This window comes from Prionailurus viverrinus, chromosome B4 (assembly GCF_022837055.1).
Source record: "Prionailurus viverrinus isolate Anna chromosome B4, UM_Priviv_1.0, whole genome shotgun sequence".
In the NCBI taxonomy this organism is placed as follows: Eukaryota; Metazoa; Chordata; class Mammalia; order Carnivora; family Felidae; genus Prionailurus; species Prionailurus viverrinus.
The window spans coordinates 61,025,577-61,040,991 of NC_062567.1; the positions used below are offsets into that span (position 1 = coordinate 61,025,577).

The 15,415-nt window shown below is 41.4% G+C and overlaps 1 protein-coding gene and 1 pseudogene across 3 annotated transcripts; one reads left to right on the top strand and one right to left on the bottom strand.

Moving 5' to 3' along the window:
• Positions 1–730: 730 nt before the first annotated feature.
• Positions 731–8,693, bottom strand: LOC125170590 (40S ribosomal protein S27-like; annotated as a pseudogene).
• ETFBKMT (electron transfer flavoprotein subunit beta lysine methyltransferase) lies at positions 8,431–14,600 on the top strand. 3 transcript variants are annotated; one of them, XM_047868644.1, is made up of 6 exons: positions 8,431–8,568; positions 8,692–8,850; positions 9,461–9,611; positions 9,933–10,375; positions 12,682–12,812; positions 13,618–14,600. In XM_047868644.1, the coding sequence occupies exons 4-6, from the start codon at positions 10,050–10,052 to the stop codon at positions 13,959–13,961; spliced, it is 801 nt and encodes a 266-aa protein (XP_047724600.1). In that variant the 5' UTR covers positions 8,431–8,568; positions 8,692–8,850; positions 9,461–9,611; positions 9,933–10,049; the 3' UTR covers positions 13,962–14,600. The 3 variants fall into 3 exon arrangements, with proteins under 3 accessions (XP_047724600.1, XP_047724601.1, XP_047724602.1); XM_047868645.1 differs by having other exon boundaries at positions 8,431–8,550; XM_047868646.1 differs by having other exon boundaries at positions 8,435–8,568; positions 8,697–8,850.
• Positions 14,601–15,415: the final 815 nt, after the last annotated feature.

The following is a 15,415-nucleotide window of genomic DNA, read 5'->3' on the forward strand; positions in this document are numbered from 1 at the left end:
GAACAAGTAATAGTTACCTATGGTGATAGATATCAAAACAGTGGCTGCCTAGAAGTGGGTGGGTGGATGGATGGGATTGGATGAGAAGGGGCAGGAGGAACTTTCTGGGGCAATGGGAATGTTTTATATTTGACAGGCGTGGGTTACATGCATGCATATATTTATTCAAACTCTCATCAGGGGTGCCTCGCTGGCTCAGTCGGTGAGCATGTGAGTCTTGATCTCGGGGTTGTTAAGTTCAAGCTCCACGTCAGTTGTGAAGATTACTTAAAAATAAAATCTTAAAAAAAAAGATCTCTCATCAGACTGTTCGCTTAAGATTTTTGTGCATTTCAGAGAATGTGAATTAGGCCTCAACCAGAGGGGGAGAAAAGGGAAACAAATCCCTGTCCTCATGGCAAGTCCCTGTCCTCAGTTCAATAAGCAAAATAAGGGATGAATACCTATCAAGAAAAGCAAAACAGGGAAAGGAAGGATTACTGTTTTATGATTTATGTATTTATTTATTTAGGAAGGATTGCAATTTTAAGTAGACTGGTAAGACCTTATGGAGATGGTAGCATTTGAGCAGACTTAAAAGAGAGGAGGGGTAAAAATCTCCAACAAAATACTAGAGAACTGAATTGGACAGCATAGTAAAAGGATCATACACCATGACTAGGCATGATTTACCCCTGCAATACAAGGATGATTCAACATACAAAAACATTTTTTTTAATCTAAAATCTGTTTATTGGAATAGTTTCCATGCATGATGCTTCGGGGTGATTTTGGTACTAAAGGAGCATCCTTCTGTAAGCTTTGCTGTTCCTCCTGTGGGTTGGTACAGGACAGTGGAGCAGCCCACACACAAAACCACTGTCCATGATGTAGGAGCTGGGGCTCTGCGTCAGGCGCTCCTTCTTGTGCTTTCTCTTCTCCTCTTCCGGGGACGGGTGCGGGAGGTCCTTCGTGAGGAGCATGTTCTCCTGGGCATGTAGTCATTGCTGGAAAGCTTCAACATACAAAAATTGACCGATGTCATACACCACATTAACAGAATGAGGGGGGAAAACCACTCAATCATCTTAATTGATACAGAAAACGCATTTGACAACTGAGGGTTAGTTGTGCTCGTGGTCCGAGGGAAGACCATCCCACGTGGTCCAATGGAAGACCATTTGTGGTATAGCAAGTGTAAGGACTTTCCTGAAGCAGGAAACAGCAAATGTATTTGAAAACAGCAAGATGATGGGTCTGGCATGTTTGAAAAGGCGTTGAAGGGGGCAGATGATAGGAGTGGAAGTCAGAGAAGGGGCCAGGCTTGTGATGGGAAGGCACGGTGGGTGCAGTGCTACTGGAGGGCATATAGGGGGGCATTCACATGACCTGACTTCCTTTTCAAAGGATCCCTCTGGCTTTTTCTGTTGGGAACAGACCACAAGGAGCAAGGGTGGAAATGGAGAGGTTAGGAGGGCTAGTGCAATAATCCAGATGGTAGGTGATGGTGACTTGTACCAGAGAGAAGCAGTGCCGGTGGTGAGAAGTGGTAAGATTCTGGGCATATATTTTTTAATGTTTATTTATGCAAAAAGTTTTTAATGTGTATTTATTTTTCAGAGAGACACAGAGTTGTGAGTGGGGAGGGGCAGAGGGACAGGGAGGCACAGAATCTGAAGCAGGCTCCAGGCTCTGGGCTGTCAGCACAGAGACTGTCACAGAATTCGAACTCACAAACTCACAAGATCATGACCTGAGCCAAAGTTGGAGGTTTAACCGCTGAGGCACCCAGGTGTCCCTGATTCTGGGTATATTTTTGAAGGTAGAGTCTATAGGATTTGGTGGTGGATTAGTTGTGGGGAGTGTGTGTGTGTGTGAGAGAGAGAGAGAGAGAGAGAGAGAGAGAGGGAGGGAGGTGATACTGAGAGGGAGAGAGGGAGACGGATGGAGAGGGAGAGGGAGGGAGAGAAGGAGAAAGCAGGAGAGAAGAAGAGAGCAGTGAGAGAGAAAGCAGGCAGAGAATGTGTCATGGGTGACACCAAATCTTTCTTAAACTTTAGGATTTAGCTATCATCGGTGATAAGTGTTTCTGCCGTATTTTACAACTGAACCAGTGTATGGTAACATTGTGAGTGAGAATCTGCTCTTCACACAGAATTAAGCCTATGTCACAGTTGCAGGGTTTGTTGGGTTTTGTTTTTCTTTGACCATTTAGCTGACACACCTGGCTGATGTTAAGCTTGCTTATCACTAGATGGCACCGTAGCTTTAGTTGGCAGAAGATTGCATGGTTCAGTAACAGCTCAATCCCTTTCATTGCAAACTGGTCTTAAAGGGCCAGCTGTCAGGATTTTTAGGCATGACTAAGTGACCTGGGTTTGTAAGTTTGCCTCCTGAAGGAGCAGCAACCTCAGATGAGGAACTGAAAAGAAAAAACCTACACATTCACACCGACATGGTCCTACACAATGACTGCAAGAATAGTTTGGTGGAGAGAACCTAGAAGGAAGCTTAAGCTCTAGAAACCCCTCAACTTCACACTTCAAACGTCTGGGGAGAAGCACATTCTGGGATGGCAGAGGCAAATCACACTTCCTTGTATGCAATTTTTTTTGCAAGTAAGCTTTACACCCAACATGGGGCTTGAACTCAAGACCCTGATATCAAGAGTCACATGCCCTACAGACTGAGCCAGCCAGGCACCCCTCCTTGGGTGCAATTTATGTTCTTTGCATCTTGAGGCTATTTTTAGAACAAAACTGATGTGTCAATATTTTATTAGAAATATATTTACAAACTTATTTGTAATTTGTATTTATAAACACTTAAAAATTATGTTATGTTGGGGCACCTGGGTGGCTCAGTAGGTTAAGAGTCCAACTCTTGGTTTCAGCTCAGGTCATGATCTCACAGTTTCGTGAGTTTGAGCCCTGCATCAGGCTCTACACTGGCAGTGCAGAGCTTGCTTGGGATTCTCTCTCTCTCTCTCTCTCTCTCTCTCTCTCTTTCCCCCTCCCCCACTCACACTATCTCTCAAATAAATAAATAAACTTAAAAATTTTTAAAAATTATGTTATATTTATAAACAATATTCTCCCAATGTGGCAAAAGAAGTTATGTTTTTCTCATCATTCCATATAATTCCATTAGCTTTATTGTTCTCCCGGCACTGAGGGAAAACAAAGATAGAAAGCCCCTATTTTTGGTGTACCTGAATTGTGTAAGAACAGAAAACAATGCAACAATTTCGATTTAAAATAAGCCACAAGGCTCAATCAGTTCAGCATCCACCTCCTGGTTTTGGCTCAGGTCATGATCTCACAGTTCATGAGATGGAGCTCCACGTTGGGCTCTGTACTGACTGTGCGGAGCCCTACCTGGGAGTCTCTCTCTCCCTCTCTTTCTGCCCCCCCCCCCCACCAAAATAAATAAATAAACTTTAAAACTATTTAAAAAATAAAATGAGACGATTTGAATAGAAGATGAATGGATGGCAAATAAGCATATGAAAAGATGCTCAAACAACATAGATGAATCTCAAAATAATCATGTTGAGTGAAAATAAAGATGAAAAAGAGTACATACTGTATGATTGCTTTCATATAAAAATCTAGAAAATACAGATTAATCTGTGGTGACAGAAAGCAGATCAGTGGCTTCATGGGAATGGAGGAAGGGATGTGGGCAGGGACGGGGTGGGGGGGGGGAGAGAACACGGGGACACCGAATATGTTCACTATCTTGATTTTGGTGATGGTTTCGTGAGTGTATACATACATCAAAACATCAAATTGTACACTTGAAATATGTAAAGTTTATTGCATGTTAATTATACCTCAATAAAACTGTTAAAATTTAAAAATGAGACACCGATGTATAATGTTTATTAATTTACTCATTTATTTGCTTTCTCTTTCATGTAGCAAAATTTATTGAATCTCTTAACTGTGCCAAAAGAAAGAAGAGGAAAAAGATGGTCTGCCTCTCAGTCTAGTAGAGGAGCCAGGCAGTGACAGTGCTGCATGATATTCCTGTCGGATAGACCCGTAAGAAGCTAAGAAAATGTCGAGATTAGTGTGTATGTGTGTTGGGGAAGGCGTTTCAGAGGGCCTCGACCCTGAGCTGAGTTCTGAAGGATGAGGAGGTGGTTAGAGACAGTGAGGATGGGTTGTCTCTGTGGGGGTGGCCCTAGCTTGCTGTCTTCATCAAGGCTTAGGGTGAGAAGACAAGGCCCAGAGGCAGGGGAGCAAACTGTAGGAGAGAGGAGAGTTTTGAAACCAGGCAGGATAGAGAGATAGGGACTGATCCCTAAGACCCTGGGAAGCTGTGAGCAGGAACTGGACTCTGATAGGGAAGGTCTGGGGAATCAGGGAGGATTTTAAGCAAGGGAGAACATGATCAAATAGCATGGTTTAAAGAGCATGGACAGGTCAAGTTGAGAAAGAAACACCAACATTTTTGCCCTTAGGTTTTTCCATCATTATGGTTACACAAGTATATTTAACTAGCCTCCAAGCCCTGCTAGGAACTTTTCCTGAATCTGTTCAGATGTGTCCAATTCTTTACATCCTTGGCACAACTACCTTAGTTCTGTCCTCATTATTGCTTGCTTGGATTATCACTACATCCTCCGATAGGGGTCTCCTTGTCCTCTGTCCTGTCTCTGTGCTCTACCTGCAGCTTAAAATATTGTTCTGAAACTCAATCTGATCCTCTCAGTCTTAACTGAAAACCTGATCTTCAGCCTCCAGTCTTGTGCCTTACCAACACTATCTCCACATTTCCAACGATAATCAGTTTCAGTGTACTTATCAAGCATTTACAATATGCCAAGAACTGTGCTAAGCACTTTACTTTTTTTCATTAAATCCTTCCAATTCATTATTATTATCATCATCACTATTTTACAGCTGAGAAAACTGATTCTTTTTTTTTAATTTTTTTTTTCAACGTTTATTTATTTTTGGGACAGAGAGAGACAGAGCATGAACGGGGGAGGGGCAGAGAGAGAGGGAGACACAGAATCGGAAACAGGCTCCAGGCTCTGAGCCATCAGTCCAGAGCCTGACGTGGGGCTCGAACTCCCGGACCGCGAGATCATGACCTGGCTGAAGTCGGACGCTCAACCGACTGCGCCACCCAGGGCCCCTGAGAAAACTGATTCTTAGTGTAGGGGAGGGAAAGCTTTCCTCTACCTCTTATGGGATCTTCATATTTAACTGAGAGAAGATAAATGAATGGAAAAAAAAATAGAACGTAAACATGCAACACATACAGAACTCACTCTTGAGTAACTCAAAGGGGGTGGTTAGAATTTGGCACTCCTACATCTAACTCAGTAGGTGATGGGCAAGAGTAGAGAGGGCACTTACAGGAATGACTTTTTGGAAACATCAGTGGTTCTTTAGGAGAATAGGTAGGAGGTAATTTTGAGACAATGTCTGTTTGGGTGTGGTATTGATTTCTCAAGTGTAAGAGGATTAGTTGCTCCCAGGAAGGGGTTTATGACAGTTGAGTTCTTTTGGGATGTTCTGCTTTGGGCAGATAAGGGGTTTCAGGAAGTCAAATCCCTTCAGCTCAAAAGAATTCTTATGCTGAAGTAGCATATTTTGGGGTGGCATATCCGGGTCCCCCTCATTAGGGAGGTTTTTAATGTACCTGAGGTCATTTAGCTAATAAGTATAATTGACTAAAAAAACCCTTGAAGACAAATTTCAGTACAGAACAAGATTTTTTACTTGCACTTGCAAGAGAGTCTGCTTATTAGAGAGCTGGCTCTCTGAAGAAAAAGAAAAATGTAGGCAGATATTTAGAGTTAAAAATCATAAAGTCAAATGATAGCTCAATTGTTATTAGACACTTGACAAGTCTGCTTGGTAGCATTTGGGTCAATTTTAATAAAAACAAGACAGTTCTTTCTTTTAACTAAGAAATAATAATACATCAACACCAAGCAACAACAGAAAGAAAAATCCATGTCTGTTTTTCATGACTTATCTGGTCTATCTTATCTTATAGGAATGTAAGGCCTTTTCTGGACTATAGAATATACAATAGCCCAGGAAAAAACACTTAAGTTGTACCATAGAGAAAGAGAGGAAGGCAGGATTGGAGAGAAACTAGTTCTAAGAATAGAAAGTGGATCAATTTTAAAATTATTAAGGTGGGCTGGGGCAGCTGGGTGGCTAAGTGGGTTAAGCTACCGGCTCTTGATTTCGGCTCAGGTCATGATCTCAGGATTCATGAGTTGGGAGCCCCACATCAGGCTCTCTGCTGTCAGCACGGAGCCAGCTTTGGATCCTCTGTCTCCCTGTCACTACTCCTCCCCCACTCGTATGCGCTAGCTCTCTCAAGAATAAATAAACGTTTAAAAAAATATTAAGGTGGGGAAAGGACATTGAGCAGTCCCTTTACCTAGTTCCAAGTGTTGGTTAAAGTAGCTTCACATTACTAAATGCATCTTCAGTGATGAGCACTTAGATTTCCTTTAAAGTTTATTGATTTATTTTTGAGAGAGACAGGGACAACATGAGTTGGGGAGGGGCAGAGAGACAGGGAGAGAGAGAATCCCAAGCAGTTTCCTCGGCACTGTCAGTGCAGAGCCCTACGCAGAGCTCAAACTCTTGAAACTGGGAGATGGTGACCTGAGCTGAAACCAAGAATCTGATGCTAAACTGACTGAGCCGCCCACGCGCCCCTTGAGCACTTAGATTTTTACTACAAATCCTCTTTTGTAGCAACATTAGGCTTGCTTCTTCTCCCTGGTGTTTTGGGCAACAATTGGGTTGTTCATGCTATTCACTGGGATAGAACACAGAAGCTAGTTAAAAATAATTCTTTGACAAATTGATCTTGAACATGTATTAAGGTTTATTGCTAGTGAGGGAATGGGAGAGCATGTGGAAATAAGAAGTTATAGTTGAGAAAACAAAGGTTTACATCAACAGCTAATTTTTTAAAAAGTAGCTAGTTAATAAATAGAGTTTTATTCACAGTCATAAGTTTTATAGAGGAAATCTAGGGCAGAATGACTCAGAAATGCTAGGTGTGTAGCCTACCAATTTAAAATAAGTATAGCTATTCATGCAAGAAGGAAACGATAAGGATGCATCTGGGCTTGTTAACTGGAGTAACAGTTTCATTCCCTTCTAGTAGTTCCTAGAAGTTCCAGTTTACAGGGAAAATGGGAAACCCCATAAACTGAGGGCAGAAATGGAAAACAGAAGCAACGAGCTCTAATTTTGAAAGGTGGCTGCCAGATACTGCAAACTAAGACGCAGAAACATGGTTTGTCTGTTTTTTCATTTGGGGTCAATTTTCCTTTCCTTTGGCACAGCAGAGCAGGTTTTAATTGTTGTCAGGAGGGATGGTGAGTTGATTTTGGACTATATTTAGTTGAAGGTTGGAAGATGGACATATGGGTCCAGAACTCGAGTGATATAGGTTGCAAACAGATTTACATTGTACATTTATGAAAATTATTGTAAAAGGGAAGACATACATCATGATTTAATCTCAGTTGAAGGTAAGCGTCATAAAAGGCTTATACTGTGACTATTTTGCTCACCATTCTATGCAGGGTGCCTAGAAGTGTGTGAAGGGGCTCAGAAGGAATTGCCCCAAGGTATGCCACTTTGGCCTGCAGATTATTTCTGAGCTGAAAACCATCAAGGTACAAAAAAGACTCAGGAAGAAACTGACCTCCCCTAACTGCCTAAAAGAATTTAAAAAAAGGACCTGCTCCAGAAGAGAGCTATCACCATAGATGACTATAGTATAAGATGAATTAGATGTGATTGGGGAGGAATTTAGCAGTCTTAAAATTGCTCTCTATGTCCCATTGTTTCCTATGGGGCAGCAAACATTTCTTTACCAAACATTTACTCCTTTTCATCTTCTGTGAATTGCTTTCCTTCCCTTTGAAGTCCCAAACTCCCTTCTCCTCAGTTCAGGATGACATATATCCTCATTTTATCTTCCTGCCTTTTCATTTCTCCTGTACCTGGCATTCCCCATAGGTACAAAATTCAATTTGGTCTTCTTCTGTTAATGTATTTAATGTCAATTTAAGACTAAGATCAGCTGGAAGAAGCTTTGAAGGGTAGAGGAAAGGAAGAGAAACCTATTTCCTCTCCAACACGTGCCTGGCACAAAGCAGATGCTCCAGTTTGACTGGATTTTGTAGAAATCAGAGTTTGGCGGTCCCCGGTTCCCAGAGGTAGGTGGAGCGCCACCTCCTCCGGAAGCCCTGTCCCTTTAAGAAAGGTAGGAAAAGGGAGAGAGAGGCTGCTGGGAAGGAGGGCGGGGCCCTCTGCCAGCCGGAGCAGCGCGTCAACCTCCACGCGGGGGCTCGCAAGCGCCAGGCGCGCTTCTAAAAAATGCAGGAGAAGACGCACTGGGGCCGGGGGCTTAGCTTCCCTGGGCCCTGTTAGCCCAGCCTGGTAAGAAGAGGACTGTGTCTGCCCCTTTAAGGCTGACTCCTGTTCTCCTTGGAGGGAAATAACGTGGTCACACACACATTTGGGACTTACCCTTTTGAACTTCCCCTTCTTTCCTTAACAGTGCATACAGGTACCAAGTGTCCTCTACGTAAGTCGCGTGTTCATAACAGATGCTTCATTGGTGCTGGAGTGGGAGGGGGAAACGTCGGTCTAGAAGACATGGTGTCCCAAACCAAAACCAGTTTCACGTTTGTTCTGCTGTATTTTTAAGCTTAGGCTTGTGCGATTCAAGGGCTGACCCGATACTTCTAATAGAAGGAGTCCAGTGAGAAGGCAGGCTGTTAGAGACCCTGGGATCCCGAGGGCACGATCCGGAGATGATTAACACCCGCTGGAAGTCTGTACCGAGTTCACACAAGTGGCCTGACAGGTATTTTAGCCTGCCCTGTGTTTTGATATTTTAATTGATCGCTTGCATTTACAAGTGGGAGTTTATGTGTAAATATCTGGGTTATTATCTTGGGAAGATCTGGCAGTGTGTTCTTCCCTGACCAGTTTGCTGGCCTCTTTGGACTATTGAGAAACCATCTCCAGTTCGCTACAGTCTTTCTGTTACAACCATTGGCATCACTCATCACGAGTCTGGACCCTAGTAAGGGTTTGAGTTTGGGGCCCCTCCTCTAAATATTGGAGTGGATGGATATATGACTATTTAAAACATTTATGTAGAACAGATCAGAGGTCCCAAGTAACTGGGTGTATAGTTCGTGTTTAAACTGCTGTTCCTTACTCTCGCTTATTCTCATTCAAGGTGTTTTTCTGTTGGAACAAGCGTTTTTGGCCCAGGCTTGGGAAAGATGAGTCATCAGAGATATTTACAGAAAGATATTTGGGAGTTGATATTCTTTTGTGACAATTAAATCCACAAAGTTTTCTTTTGAGGAAAACATCTGGATCTTGATTACATTGATGTTTTATGCTACAACAATTTTTATTGAAATAGAGTGTACTCAGTATGATTTATATGTCTTTGTCCACAGGCAGTTATAGTTTGTTAACCTCCACAACTCTTGGCAAGGCTTCATAAAAGCGAGACCAGTGTTTGCCCTGGTAATAACTCTGCCTCACTCACTAGAATCTAAGCTTCCTGAAGCCGCAGACTTTTATTTTGTTCAGGGTGCGTGCTTAAAGGTAAGTGATTTATTCAATGTGTGAAAGCACTTTAAAGGTAAACCTTACTTTATGTAACAGGCATGTTCCCAAGGATTTCTCTCAGATTCAAGTGTGTGTATATTTGTTGTTCTAAATTATTAAAAGGCTTTTGTTGTGCAAAGGCTTCCTTTTTGAAAGGTTGTATTTTCCTAAATTGATGCACCAACACTTCCATCTGAAATGGACTTGCACTTGTGAATCATCTGCTACAGAGCTTACACTGTAATATTTTCTCACTGTGTAATGGGATTTGGACGTGTCAGTGAGCCTTGGAATTTTCAGCTTTATTTCTATTTTTAGAGACGCACAGATTTCCAGTTGAGATCAGTGTGGCAGCCAGACCCTTCCTTCCTCATGAGGAGCGGCAGCTCTTGTCAACAGCATCACTGACAGAACCTGTGTTTTGGAAAAGGACTGATGGCTTTGAGCCTGGGTGGGAGAACATTTGCACCATTTCCTGTGAACCACTCTGGTGTCTTTCTGAAAGCTGTGAGAAGCAATGGTCTTCCCTTGTTTCCCTGGAGCCACAGCCCCTGGAGAAGAACTGGAAACGTTTTGGATCCTGAGATGAAAGCTTTCCTGGAAGAGAACACTGAAGTCACCAACAGAGGCAGCCTCACTCCTGAGATCCGGTTGCGGCTTTTGACGCCAAGATGCAAGTTCTGGTGGCAAAGAGCTGACCTGTGGCCCTACAGCGATCCTTACTGGGCAATCTACTGGCCAGGAGGCCAAGCCCTGTCTAGGTACTGCTCTAATTGAAATGGGAACCTTTAAGGACCATTCAGATCCTTTCTGTTTTCTACAGATCCTTTTTTCTGCATTCTCCTTCTCACAAAAAACCAGAGTAAATCCCTAAATTCTTGTTTGTTTAATTTGGAACAGTTTACTTCAGGCTTATCAAGGTAATTCCCCATAGACAGTTCTCTCTCCAAGAGAAACCCTAAGGTCAGCTGTGAAGACCATCGCCAGCTATAAATGATCTGGAAATTTCACACTATTCTCAGGTTCATGGTTCATAATATATGGCCAGTGCAGAGTTCCTAGATGGAAACTAAAGCCCCAGTCCTTCAGCTTTCCTAGTTTAATTTCATAAATACTGCTCCTCGAGCCTCACACTCCCTCCATCATTGCATCTTAATCTCTCAAAGAACAAGAGATATGAGTGGGCCCCACAAAGGTTCCCTCTTCTGTAGTGGCTTATTGACATCTCAAGTGAACTCTGGACTTGAATCAGCATTTTTTTTTTTTTTTTAAGTTAAGCCATATGCCCATTGTGGGGCTTAAACTCATGTCCCCAAGACCAAGGGTTGCACCTCTACTGACTGAGCCAGACAGGCGCCTCTGAATCTGCATTTTTTAAGGTCTCCTAATTCCCCAGACTGCAAAAGTGTTCTTTTTTTTTTTTTTAAAGTGTGTTTATTTATTTTTAGAGAGAGCACATTCGAGCAGAAGAGGGGCAGAGAAAGAGGGAGAGAAAAAATGCCAAGCAGGCTCTGTGCTGTCAGCTCAAGTCCTGGGGCTCCATCCCACGAACCTCAAGATCATGAATGAACCTCAATATCATGACCGGAACCAAAATCTAGAGTTGGAGGCTTAACCGACTGAGCCACCCAGGCACCCACAAAGGTGTTCTTTAGAACATTTTCTCACACATTCACACTATGCTTTTTATTAAAACACAGCTGCTGAAACAAAGGCAAGACCTTGCAGCATTTCAATCTGGTCTTTGCTCTTGGATTGGTAAATGATTAAACCTGTTTATGCCTTGAGGTTCTAGAGCTCTGAAATGAAAAGGATAAGGACTTCTCATTCATAGGTATCATATGGCCTAACAGAACTAATGTTGCTTATAGTTTTAAATGTAAATTAAATAAATGTAAATATAGGGCTCTTCAGAGAATGAAGATTGGAAAGCTTTCTAGGTGTTAATAAACAATTCTGATTTTCTGGTTGTTGTTGGCAAATTTTCAAGCTTTCTTCACTTACATCCTACCTTAAAAATATTGACATTTTAAATGACGTCTATTAAAGTGATTGTTTATCAACTTCAAATACAAATTCCTTAACAGACTGAATCAGAGGCTGCACATCGGTGCACCCACAGATGTGTTTTGTTTGGCCTTGTAAGCTTAAAACAAAAAATTAGTTGCTAACATTTTACAACTTGGAAAACTTCATGTAAAAATCTACTCTGACTTGAAAAACAGGACTATGTGATAACATGGGATTTTGTGTGGCAACAGTGCGCTGAAGATGGGGTAGCAGCTCTCCCTTTAGCCTGGCCATGGACACCCCTACTTTGCCATAGTCCCTGCTGTTCTTCACTTTCCACTAGTAAGGTCGAGTGTCAGTTGATAATTATTATTTCAGGGTTTCTCACCCATCTTCATTGTTTGATAACTATTTATCCCTGGTCCAAATTCTTTAGTTGAACTGGACTGTGTGCCTTATCAGAGAGGTCATTATAATGTTAGCAGTAGGTAAAACCATTCTAGGATGAACAATCAAGAGGAGACTGTGAATTTCGGATCTCACTTACTGAGTCCTGATTGTAGCAATATTTTGTCTGCTTATATTCTTGGTGCTTAACAGTTTCTGGATCCTAGTAAAGTGCTCAGTACTTTAAAACGACACATTTTTGGTGGGTGCTTGGCTGGCTCAGTTGGTAGAGCATGTGACTTTTCATCTTAGGGTCATGAGTTCAAGCCCCATGTTGGTGTAGAGCTTAAAAAAAAAAAAGGCTTTTTCTTTTATTATTTAAAAAAAATTTTTTTTTTTTAACGTTTATTTATTTTTGAGACAGAGACAGAGCATGAACAGAGGAGGAGCAGAGAGAGAGGGAGACACAGAATCTGAAACAGGCTCCAGGCTTTGAGCTGTCAGCACAGAGCCCAACTCGGGGCTGGAACTCCTGGACCGTGAGATCATGACCTGATCCGAAGTCGGACGCTTAACTGACCAAGCCACCCAGGCGCCCCGCCATTTCTTTTATACTTCTTACTGACCTTCTCCCATCTCAGATAGTGTTTTTTTCTTTCTTTCTATTTAGGTATCTTTTGGATAATCCTGATGTTGTCAGAGGAAGGTCTGTATTGGATCTTGGGAGTGGATGTGGAGCTACAGCTATTGCTGCTAAGATGGGCGGGGCATCGAGGATCTTGGCCAACGACATAGACCCTAGTAAGGATTTCATATTTAAAAATATTTAAAACTCAACTTTATTTTCTTTCAGGATAAATATCTATAGATGCTTCAACGTGATAGCTTATTTCCATGCGTATTTTGTAATCTGATATTGTGAACTTATGTTCAGTGGGATATTGATATTATCTGTGAGGATCCCGTGAGGCCTGAATTGAAGTACATTTTTCTTAACAGGATTTATATTTATGTCTGTCAGATATCCCAAGGCGATACCACTTGGGAGCCTGGGAGCACTTACTGTTAATATCTGGGCTGCGAATTTCCTGAAATATGTAGGTTGTGTGTATTTGACCCCAAACCGAAGTGAGGAGAGGCCTTGGGTTCTTAAGGGAGATTTTAGTCCATTAAAACCCAAGTTGAGACAGGTAAGTTTTAATTTCATCTGAGTTTCTTTTAGTTTTCAGTTTTACCGAGGATTTAGCTCTTGAAGATCCTGTTTTATACAGGGGTCTCAGTTCTAACTTGCCACATTGCTCAAGCCCAAGGTTTGTTTCCCTGTCTCCTAGACTAACAAACCAAACCCTTGGTTTCTAGGTCAGCAAATGTTCCTTAAAACCTCCACAGTTTTAGGTGTTTTGTGTTGTTTTGTTTTGTTTTCAGGATATCCATTCATATATCTGAAGCAGTAAATGGTTTCTATTGGTATAAACTGCTTTACCTAAAAAACAACTTACAACAAAAGGGAAAAAATATTGTTAGGAGATTTTCTGAATCACTTAAATGAATCAATAGGGAATTAAAACTGCCCAGCATATACCAATGCATTATGTTCTTTTTAAAGTTGCAGGAATGGCTATCACACTGAATTGTGAATTGAACCAACTGAATCCTTTTCCAATTTTAACCAAAAACATTTTGGATTTGGAACAAGATAAGTGGGACCTTGTTGTGCTTGGAGACATGTTTTATGATGAAGACCTTGCAGACAGTCTTCATCAATGGCTGAAGAATTGCTTTTGGACTCACAGAACTCGAGTACTGATTGGTGACCCTGGGCGACCCCAGTTCAGTGGACATAGCATTCAACATCAGCTGCACAAAGTGGTAGAATATTCACTTCCAGAGCCTACTAGGAAGGAAAACAATGGATTGACAACAAGCACAGTATGGGATTTTCGGCCTTGAGTTGTCCAAGTGCTTCTCAAATGAATATAGCTATGTTTGGGTTTACTCCTAAGAGACCTGCCAGTTTAGAGCATGCCGTTCCTGTTAAATGGCAAATCTTGTTTCCAAAATGTGAAGGCTTAAAGTTTTGTCAGCCGTTGTCACGTAGTTCTGCATTATGCCAAATATACAAATCTCTACCTGCAATTTTCTAGTTTTACTGCTGTAGGGATAGAACTATAAAAGACAGTACCAAAATGGTAGCAACATGTAATTTAAGTAGTGGAGAGAAATGAGAAAGTGTAGCAAAGTCTGTTTGTGTAGTTGAGGACAACTATATGATATATCTTTGAATTAAACACAATACAAAATATATAAGAATGCTGTATTTCCAAAAAATTACCTGTAAAGATCAAAGATGCAGTTAACATGGTACAGAGTACATGGGCTTTGGAGTCAGGCAACTCTGTCACTTTCTAGTTGGGATTTTCAGGTAGTTAAGCTCTCTGAGCTCTAATTTCCTCATCTATAAAATTGTAACAAAACTTAGTAAACCTCACCTCAAAGGCTATTATATTAAATGAAAGCATAAAGTACATAATATATAATAGGACCTCAATGGACAGTCATGCATAAAAATAAAGATTCTAGAATTTCCTACATACTCTGTACTGTGACACCTTATGATGCCTCTTTATGTCTCGCTAAGGTTAGCTAGAAATTGGTTATGCTACCACTACATGTCCCAGGTTGTCAGGATCTGATAAATCAGAAAAAACCCTATGACATAAATGAGAATGTAAAGAAGAATATGTACAGTATACCACTATTTGTATAGAAAAGATATATATATGTACTTACATATATGTTCACATATAAAATACGTATTTGCTTGCAACATACATAGACTATCCCTGAAAAGATAAATAAGTAACTGGTAACAGTGGTTGCGTTCGGGGTAGGGTACCAGATAGCTGGTAGACTGGGGTAGGAGGGAGACCTAGATTTTACCTTTGGGTCTTATAATTTTGTACTAATTATATGTACTACATTTTCTTTCTTTTCCTTTTTTTTTTTTTTTTTTTTTTTTACTTTTTTTAATGTTTAGTTTTGAGACAGTGAGCACGAGTGGGCAAAGGGCAGAGAGAGGGGGACAAAATCTGAAGCGGGCTCCACCCTGACAGCAGCAAGGCAACGCGGGGCTTGAACTCATGAACTATGAGATCATGACCTGAGCTGATATCAGATGCTCAACCTACTGAGCCTCCCAGGTGCCCCTATGTACTATATTTTCTATTCTCTAATTTAAAACTAAACACCAGCATCATATATATTACAAGTGAAGTAGAAGATGCAGCCTTTCTAATGTGCTCTCACGTTCTTATACACTGCTTAGGAATTGTTTATAACATATGCATTATATGTAAGCTTTCTAATAATACATGCATGCCACTGGGATTAGGGTACCAAGGAGA